Source organism: Cucurbita maxima, unplaced genomic scaffold, assembly GCF_002738345.1.
Source record: "Cucurbita maxima cultivar Rimu unplaced genomic scaffold, Cmax_1.0 Cma_Scf00018, whole genome shotgun sequence".
In the NCBI taxonomy this organism is placed as follows: domain Eukaryota; kingdom Viridiplantae; phylum Streptophyta; class Magnoliopsida; order Cucurbitales; family Cucurbitaceae; genus Cucurbita; species Cucurbita maxima.
This window is the reverse complement of record NW_019272034.1, coordinates 525,127-535,186: the sequence shown is the minus strand read 5'-3', so window position 1 is coordinate 535,186 and position 10,060 is coordinate 525,127. Positions and strand designations below refer to the sequence as shown.

The following is a 10,060-nucleotide window of genomic DNA, read 5'->3' as shown; positions in this document are numbered from 1 at the left end:
AAAAAAAAAAAAAAAAAAAAAAAAAAAAAAAAAAAAAAAAAAAAAAAAAAAAAAAAAAAAAAAAAAAAAAAAAAAAAAAAAAAAAAAAAAAAAAAAACACAAAGCTAATCCTTAAAATTACACATTTTGGAGCCAAATGAACAAACCCGACAGGAAAACAATAAAATCTAGAGTTGCTCTTTCCTGGGTCGAGAAAATTGCATCAGTAAAATTCTCATTTGGGCAGTCTCCGGAGCAAAATGCTTACAAAACTTCACAGAGAAAAGAAAGAAAGCTTCTTCAGTGCCGATGATGCTCAACACAATCCCTAAAGAACAAGGCCCGAGGATGATAATGAACGTAAACTAACGTCATTAAACAACATCTAAATCACAATAATACATGAAGTAGTAGTTTGCAAAGAATGTCAAGGCCTTTTGCGACGCTATTTCCCAACACGGTAAAACAAACTTGTGTCCTCCATATGCCGTTTATCATGGCCCCAAAGCTCCCCCTCCTCTCATGCCAAGTATTTCTATTACCTCACCTCAAGTTTGGTACTTCCAAGCAGCAACCAGGAACCAATCATCTTGCACGACCTAGTTATGCAGTAATCACTGCAATGGAAAGAATGACCAACCCAAGTTATAAACCGAATCCAATGTGATAATTCCTCATTAACTTGAAAGAGCATCTAGGGGGGACGAAATCGTCTGAACATAATGGGAGGTTTCAAGATTTTAGGATCAGATATATTAGAGCATGGTTAATTCAGTGCCAATCATTGCACTTTAGGTGTCAAAAACAGTAACCAACCAAAGTTTCACAGGTGGTATAAACATATAGGTCTGGAAATGAAATTTTAAAATGGTATTTTGGAATCAACTAATCACCAGAGACAAAATTGGATTTTGCACTCGCCAAACCAATTGCTTTTAGGCTGACGGGGTATTTGTACCCCACTCTTCATCACCCTCACTACCATTAACGAGAACTGCACCATCGGTAGAATCAGCATCAACCACAATACCCTCACCCTCCTCTTGGCTCTCATCTCCATTGTGTTCTGCAATGTGCTTGTCTTGCCCATCTCCACTGTGTTCTGCAACGTGCTTATCTTGCTCATCTCCACTGTGTTCTGCAATGTGCTCGTCTTGCTCATCTCCATTCTGTTCAGTATCCTGTCATAGAACCGTTGAAAGGATAAAGAAAAAGTACTGAGAAAGTGATCACAACAGCATAATGATGAAAGTCTCCTACAACTTGGAATATAGACTTCAGACAATGCTCTCTTAGTATCAACTAGTGCGTGACTAACATTCGCCCATAAACAACAGGACCAAAAACAACATTTACAACTGTCATGTTAATTCAATTCCATTCAAGCAAGACCCAAACCTCATGATCGATGTCTCCATTTTCAAGATGTCCTTCAATTTGCATGCTCCTAAATGCCTCCACGAGTGTATTGTATGGCTTATCAGCAAGAGTAGCATACTCCTCTGCCGAAGTAAAAACTCCCCTAGAACACATTCCAAAAAAAAAGGTACTTAGTATAGAGAATTTGGGTATTAGCTACCTACATAGGAACACAAAAACAGAAAAACCTTGTAGTGTAAACATCCATTCATTTTACCTGTCCTGTCTAGCTCTAGATTCAACAGATAGTGCAACTTGCCAATCATCAAACAAATTGGGATACTCCTCAGGATCAGCCAATGACTCGGCAGCCTTTGGGTTAACCTGAGTTAAGGCCAATTTTTATCAAGATGTCCTAGACGGTGAAAGAAAAGATTCATAACACTATGAATACAGTTTCTTTCTGCATATCATAGCTTCACAATTACATGGGCGCAAATGATCCAAAAACTTTCTGCACGTGATACCTATCTATCTGTTTCACAATTTTGAAAAATTCTACCATGCATAAATTTATTAACTATGTCCACTCTAAAAAATATATCTTTTATGTTCCACAATTGTTAATACTAGACATTATCAAAGATGTTTCTTTCACCTCTTCATTTAAATAACTAGAACATCAACAGAAAATGTAACGATTTTGTTTACCTTATTCAGGTCCTTCCTCCAAATTGCGACTATCTCTGATACCTTGCTTGGAAGATAAGATCGAGCCATCAAAGCAGCTTCAGGAATCCGATTACTGTACAAGGAATATACTTCTATAAATAATATAAGATCACTTATTGTTCAGCATCAGGAGGGTGTGCGAGAAGATAATCTTTTTACCTTTCTACCAACAACTGAAGACAGTCTTCCAATCTACCCAACATAAATAAACAAAGGAAAGCAACGTTGTTCTTTCCTTGCTCCTTGGCAAGGGTTGCAAGTTGTGTTATCCCTTGAGCATCTCCTAGAGAAGAATACAGCAATAACAAGCCACTAAAATCCACAGCATACTTCAAGCATTCCTCGGCCATGTCTAACTGCAATGATACAAGGAAACAAATATTAATCAACTTATACGAGAGATGAAAGCTTGCAATGGTTCAAAATGAGGGGAGGAACCTTTCCGATGGACATAGCCAATTCACCAAGCTGCTTCCACTTGGACTCACTTTGTACTTCTACCGCAATTTCCTGCAAGTAGGCCATTGAAATTATTAATGAGCATGAGAGAGAGACAGGATAGCTTTAATAGTTTTTTTACGATATGGAGGTTCATCACAGTTAACTGCATCTAGTAAAATTTAACAGAGAAAACAAAAAACAGTTATGTGTACCTTTGCAATCTCTAATCTACCAAGCTGTATCGCAAGATCAAATCTATAATCCAGATCAGTAGCTACTTCCAGAGCTTCCTCTATCATACCTCGTGATTCCAAGAAACGAGCCACACTGGCAGAGAACATGGCCTACTATCATACACTAAACTTTACTAGAAAGAGAGTATTAAGAAGTTGAAATCCTTTATGCGCGACAAGGAATAGACAAACTTTGGCTTCTAGACAACAGGATGGGCATACCACATGAAAGATTACCTTATAATGCCCAAGTGAAATAAGTATCGAAAAAGATATTTGAGCAAGAACAAAAACTTAAACTCCATCTTTTAAGAGAAAACAAAAAAATGTGGAGGTGGGGAACCCCCAAGAAATTTGGTTATGTCAACAAGAGCCCTTAGATTCAAAAAAATTTGATCAGGTACATAAATCCAAAGCATCCCATATGTTTAAATATGATTAAATCTGTAAGATTTGGCAGCTCAATTTCAAACATCATGAAAGATTGCCAAATATCGGGTGTTGAAGTAAAAACTTAAGGAAAAAGAGCAGAAGAAACAAAACGCAGGAAAAGAAACAGAGGTTGAATCTCAGATTAGATTAGACGTTGTAGGAATCATCCACAAATCATGGAAACGAATAACATGATACACCTAGTTTGGCTCTTTCAATAACACATAGGTGAAAAACTTTAATAACATTTATTCAACAATTACCTGTTACGGTGCTCCTTAGGAATTGAAGGTAAGACTTCATTGGCTCTTTCATAGTCCCCGCGCATTACAAGGGTCTTGTACTCAATCAAGCTAAGAAGCAATGTGTATCCAACAACACTGCATCACAATAAATGGCATCAAAATTCTTAAAGCAGTTCCTCTCTATTCGACATTCCATGACTCCAAGAAGAGGACTAAAAGTTGTCATACTTGAACTCTTTGTCTATCAAATAGACCCGACTTTGGCTGGCAAGATATCCAAGCAAATACATGGGTCGATCCAAATGAAACATTGTGGTTACCTGAAATTATGAGGTTATACATCAAGTTACCTTCATTGTGGGCATTAAATGGGGGTATCTGCATGTTGACAAATTCCAAAAACAAAGGCTGCTGATTATTCACAGTACCTCACCACCAACACAGTAGTTTAATCTCCAAGAAGAGTTATTGTAAATGAAGCAATCCCCAACCCAAAGGCCAGTCCTCACACGCTCGTTAACTTCATGCAGGAGCTCGAATGCATCTTCAACCCCTTGTTCATCCACAGGCCTTCCACTATCTAAGCAGGAAGACACAGCATCACGCTGCAATATTTGCTTTTGTTAGATGAGAAACAACTTTCTCAGCAAAGCAACAAACTATGCATGGACAAAAATGTGTCAAAACAATGACGCAATGAGAAGCACAATTCAGATTCATATTGTTCAAGGTGTGACAATCAACTTCATGAGGGCACAAAAAGAATTCTTACATTGTACTTCAGGATATAAAATGACGTATCACTGGCTATTGCCACCAAATCACCACTATCAGCCCAATACACGTTCTGGAAGAAAAAAATCATTAAAAGGAATTAAAGCATTTATTTTAGAAGGGAAATAAATTTCATTGATAAATTATAATAAAATGGAGTGTAACCTCCAACACCTAGAGGTGTATTACAAAAAGGAAGTCCAATTGGAAATGAAAGGAATTAGAACCATATCACAAAAGAAATAGAAAAACAGCTAACAAATGCAAGTATGTACCCACCTTCACTTTTACATCAATTCGTCGAATCAATCTGCACTCTGCCCAATCATAGAAGCAAATAAAGTCATTGGAACACATGGCTAATAGAGTTCCTCCATAGATGTGCTCGGCTGAAAAGGTGGGCCTGATACTCTTCTTTTCCTGAGAAGTTAGTCCGTGTTAACTCCACAATTTAACAATGGGACAACTTAGAATAATAATTAAAAAAAAAATTAAGAACAAGCATCACAATTGATGGCCAAAGTTAAAACACATGAAAAGATTTACTTATTTTTACTAATAATTAGGCCTCGTTGTACTAGAATATAATCAATTCAGTTGTTGCAGTCAAAACTCTATAATGGATTTATTACCACGTTCTCTAGGGATTCTCTTATCAATTCCTTCTTCAACCTCAAGTTATGTACTTATGTGAGAAGAAGCAAGAATCAGCGACAAGTTTTATTGACGCAACTGCTCATGAAGTTCATATTCATCTATTACATTAGTATACACCTGAACCAGATAGGCCTCATATAATTAACTATTCTAGCGGTACATATCCACAAATGAGGCTATTGTAAACATCAGAGTTCCAATAAATCCCTCAAAGTACTTAGTTGGAGTAAAACACTAATGATCATTTCTACACGGTAACTGTGCTCTTCATCATAAAATGGGGATGCTTATGCATGCTTATAGCAAAAAGATCTGGAAATTGGTTGTCCAAAAATGAAATCACATTAATTTCTTTTGCCACTAAATCAAAAAACACAGAAGTTGTATAATACGAAGAACAAACATAAACCTGAAAATTTTTACTGAAAATTTTGATCTTTGATGTACTTTCTCTCACAGCATATTCTCCATCCGCAGACCAAACAAACTCCAAAGCTGAACCAAATGACCTGTTTCTCCATGCAAGAGCAGTATATATAATATACTCACCATCTCCACAGACAACAACAAACCTCCCATTGGGATTGTGCTTCAAGCTCTGTACAAGATATAAAGCAGAGAGAGTTGTAGAAATATTGAAATAAATAAACGAGACTCTAACCAGACAACTTAAATGAAAAAGGATATACCTGAAAACAAATGGGATAGGAAACAAAATATATTCAAGCATGCAAGGGAGATTTTTTAACAGCAACAAAAACAGGTATAAATAACCAAAGAAGAATTATCAAGAGGTTCTGAACTAAAATTCAGCAAAAGCGCAGTCTGAATCCACCGCTGCCTTAATCAGAAGACAAATAAACAGGCACATGTATAAATATACAAATGCACATGTCTAGCTATAAACGGCAGTGTATTACCAGAATAAGTGTCAAAAGAGTAAACGTAACAAGAGGCTATAATCAAGGGTTTTTCATAGGATAAAAGAAGCTCCAGGAAATCCATGAAAAGATATACAGAGCATTTAAATGAAGATGTAAAGATAACTTACCTGTGGGTAAAGATCACAAGTTCCCATCTCCTTAACAGCTAATGGCAATCTCTCTCCATCAGTAACCTAAGATGCAAAAAAAGCACACGACTAAGGCTACACCAGAAAAAAGCTAATGATCAATAAAAAGTGACAAATAAAACCATTACAAACCTCAAAGTCTGCTCCCACACTCTTGATGTTTACTGTTTGAATCTCGTTATGCTTAGCCCATACTATCTTTCCACTGTTGTCCATACTAGCAATAGGTTCTTCCCGGCCAAGTTTTATCATAATGGTTCCTTCATCATAACCAATCACAACCCTGTAGGGAGTAGTGTGTCAACCAGTTCAAGTCAAGAAAAATGTAGATTGAGGAAATGTTACGTTAAAACCCCAATGGAATTCTTCTTGATCATAACATCACAACTACTTTAACCATTTCCATTGGGGGATATTAGGATCTCAAGTTAATGTTTTAAAAAAGTATAGCTTTCAAGCATCTTGCAACAGAATATGAAAGTAATGTAACTAAGACTTCAAAGTGAGTGGAAAAGTTGAAATTTGATCAACTTACCGGCGTGAGCTCTTCATGTACCCAATTGCCCAAACTCGTTCAAGGCCATAATTTAATGTATTTTCAAGCCTGCAAATCAGAAATAACTACAACTTGTGGAAATGGCAACAAAGCAAATACAATTCCACAAAATATAGATTACAAAAAGTACCAAAATATATTGACGAAAGATAACTAATAATTCATAAAAAACCAAGTAGCCCTACTTAATTACATTCACTTCTTCTTCATAAGAAACGTTTCCATTGAAGACGTGAAATAACAAAAGAAGATGGAGGAAAGCCTCAACCCAAGATGAGAAAGGTACAGGAAAGCTTTTCAATTAGTGCAAAGAGAAGAAAAACCATAATTACAAAGAGAAGAACAGTATGATTCAACAAAGGAATAAACAATCTCTCATCTCCCTAAAGAATTCAGTGATTTTTAATCAACCCAAAAAGAAAAAAAGAAAAGCTTTAATAAAATTCACCCATTCCAGATTGCATAGGCCTTAATCAACATGATGATCATCAAAACAGGCATGCACCAGGCTAATGATATTACTGAGAAGAACAAAGCCTCAGTCAGACAAATGAAAAAAGGCATTTCAAAGTTCAAGTAGAAGTTAGATGAAAGGATATCCAAATCCCAAATGGTGGCTCAAAAAGGTAGAGCTTGGGTCAGTGAGAAGAGTGTCAGATGACACTTAAAAATAATCAAAGCAAAATAAGATCTAAAATTTTAATATAGCTAGATATTTGAAGACTCGGTTAAAAAACAAAAGGTTTGGAATTCTATAATTCATGTGTGTGATGAATGTAACTAACTCATTTATCGAGGGTCAGAACAGAAATTTCGAAACAATGCATAACTAATGTCGTCTCTAGATCTTCTCTACTATTAAAAATAAGGTATCACATAAGCATTGATTCAATCCAAGTAATGTCCAAAAACATATTAAGCTATTAGTACAATATTTCAGTGGCAAAAGTTACCTATAAGTTGTGGAATGCCATATGCGAACCGTTCCATCTTCAGAACCTGTAATTATAATTGGAAGGTCCGGATGAAAACAGACTGCAGAGACATTGTGTGTGTGACCATCAAGTGTCTGGACACAGCTCTTGGTTTGGTAGTCCCATACCTATGTTAACAAGCAACATTATGCTCATAAGCTATCCAAACTATCATGTGCCCATTACAATACGACTACAGTTGAGAAACTGGTTAAATAATAAAGACCTTAGCAGTGTGATCGTCAGAACCAGTAATGAGGTAAGGTTTGTCACCACCTGTGAAGTAATCGACACAATTCACTCCTTTCTGATGGGCATCTAATGTAAAATTGGGATCAGGGGATCCAAGATTCCAAATCTGCAAATATAAGGCCAAATGATTACTAGAATAATTAGAAAATTGGACAATATGCTCCCAGACAACGAGTACTGTACCTTTATTGTGCGATCAAGGGATGCACTTGCAAAGGTGTTAGTGTCTTTGGGGTTAAACGTTACTTGCATAACATAATGAGAATGACCCTCAAAAATTTGAGTACACACCCAACCCTTATCCCAATCCCAAAGCTTTATTAGCATATCATCAGACGAAGACAGAACATAAGGAAGGGTAGGATGAACAGCCACACATCTAATGTAGTCTGTGTGTGCCTCAAATACTTTTATCTTGTCCATGGTATTATAGTTATATACACGAATAAGCATGTCATCAGCTCCAGCAACAACCCACTGCTTCCGTGCTATAAATTTGGCCGACCTGACTGCAAATGTAACATTGAAGAGTAAGATGAGGCCCAATCAAAGAAGAGTGAGAGAAAAGTGTAGTTTGCCTTTCAGACTTCAGTCCCACAAGGGAAAAGGGGAAACAAACTTGAACAGACCACAGAAAAGGCATTTCTATTACCTGGTAACTCGGTGACCTCAAAAGATTTAACCATAATCTGCAATGTAATAAAAAGGCTAGAGTTGATTTTAAATGTCTAGATATATCAAAATCAAAAGAATGTCCAAGTTATTATTGATCTTATCCAATCCACAGATTTTCATACCTGAGACTGGTAGTTCCAGATACAAACGGTTCCAGAATACAGACTTGCCAGTATCCTGCAGTAATGATTAAATGTCAACAATTTCTTTCCATTGTCTTCATTCTCAAAAACAAACAACATTTGAACTTGGTAATTTCAGCTCAGGAGAAGAAAACTCATATGCCCAAACACCATGCATTGCTCTAATCCAACACAATCGCTATCACCAGTTAAACTACCAAAACTTTTTTGTACCCAATCCAACGGTAGCAGTTATCTTTCCATCACATATTTTACTAAGAAGTTCCTAAAATATCAGAATCCTTGAAGTGTATGCACACAAAAGGATCTATATAGGCTCCAAATATCCAGAAAGTAAATCTTACCATGGCTCTGTAGGGTGCAAGTCTACAGATTTAACTCTTTCCGACCTTTGAGCAAGTTTCCTCTAACAAAAATGAAAAATAAAGAATTAAATCATAATAGCGTATAAACCCGGTAAGAAATGTGATTGATTAAAATGGTTGGTAAAGTACCTTGATTGCGAGTCTGAGAGGCTGTGGACACGGAAGAAAATAAAACAAAATCAATTAATCTCCATAGTAGAACCCGAGTAAATATACGAAATTTTCAATTTATTAGTCTCGAACCCCAAAAAAAGAAAGGAACAAGAATAAGCACCAGTAAATAAAATCACAGACAGTGAATGATCATCATGTATCTCAAACAGAAAATTTCAATTCCTACATATCCGCTTCCTTTCTATCCCCATTCCCCAGTCCCAAAGAAGCTAGAGGAGATATATTTCAACTAGTATGGCACCTACTCCTCAACTGTTACAAACCAAGCATCAGACCATAGGTAATTCAAGTAAATTAGCATGTACAACAGAACAACACTCCGAACCAATTAACAGGCCGCAATCAAGACAAAATAGACTAATTGGATTCCAAATTATGGATAGAAATGAAGAAAGTTTTGGGAGTTGAAATTCAGCAGAGGAAACTCAAACCACGCAAACATTACAGCAAGAAATACCAAAGCGAATCAGATTTCGATCAGATCTAAGCTGCACTTGCAGGGTAAAGCGTATTGGAAATGGAACAAGATCGAAGGCTCACCATTTTCAGCTCACTGGAAGCTCTAAGAGATTCGAATATCGCAGCCGCGATCCAGACGATTCGTGCACGAAGATGGAGAGAAATGAAACGGGATGGGATTCGAATCTAGAGTATTTTGGAGATCCCTCGGCGGAAATATGAAAACCAAGGAGATCGATGGTTTGCAGTTGACAAAAAATTACAGAACTGCCACTGCCTAGCGTACGATATGTCGGAATGTGAGGAACGTCAAGATTATAAAAACAAAATTCAGAAAAATAGTTTTAACCAAAAACAAAAACACTTTCTTTTATGTTAAGATAACCTTTAACTATTATACTATAATCATATTTAAATAAGTAAAAAAATAAATAAATAAATAAATAAATTTCATGTTGGTTTAATAGAAAAGGGATAAAATAGTAAATTTAAATATAGAAATTAAAATAGTTAAACAATTATTCAACATATAGACTGC

General features: G+C 36.2%; 1 protein-coding gene across 1 annotated transcript; it reads right to left on the bottom strand.

The window, feature by feature from the left end:
* Window positions 1-97: 97 nt before the first annotated feature.
* Window positions 98-9,842, bottom strand: LOC111492755 (coatomer subunit beta'-2-like). Its single transcript, XM_023142191.1, has 25 exons — window positions 9,604-9,842; window positions 9,019-9,039; window positions 8,869-8,930; window positions 8,504-8,558; window positions 8,359-8,395; window positions 7,890-8,215; window positions 7,681-7,812; window positions 7,434-7,582; window positions 6,460-6,528; window positions 6,057-6,207; window positions 5,904-5,969; window positions 5,262-5,450; window positions 4,475-4,615; window positions 4,194-4,268; window positions 3,850-4,026; window positions 3,650-3,741; window positions 3,440-3,556; window positions 2,724-2,838; window positions 2,509-2,580; window positions 2,230-2,426; window positions 2,050-2,143; window positions 1,616-1,722; window positions 1,378-1,501; window positions 873-1,160; window positions 98-596 (listed from the first exon to the last, which is right to left on the bottom strand). Exons 1-24 carry the CDS (start codon window positions 9,604-9,606, stop codon window positions 915-917), a joined length of 2,817 nt encoding a protein of 938 aa, XP_022997959.1. The 5' UTR covers window positions 9,607-9,842; the 3' UTR covers window positions 98-596; window positions 873-914.
* Between the last annotated feature and the right edge of the window lie 218 nt (window positions 9,843-10,060).

Bases quoted from the DNA above. Each gene is read 5' to 3' on its own strand.
- LOC111492755 (XM_023142191.1), bottom strand. The intron at 7,813-7,889 runs GTACAGTACTCG...TTATATTTGCAG, and splicing joins CCCTTGATCGCACAATAAAG to ATTTGGAATCTTGGATCCCC. The intron at 5,970-6,056 runs GTTTGTAATGGT...TTTGCATCTTAG, and splicing joins GTGTGGGAGCAGACTTTGAG to GTTACTGATGGAGAGAGATT.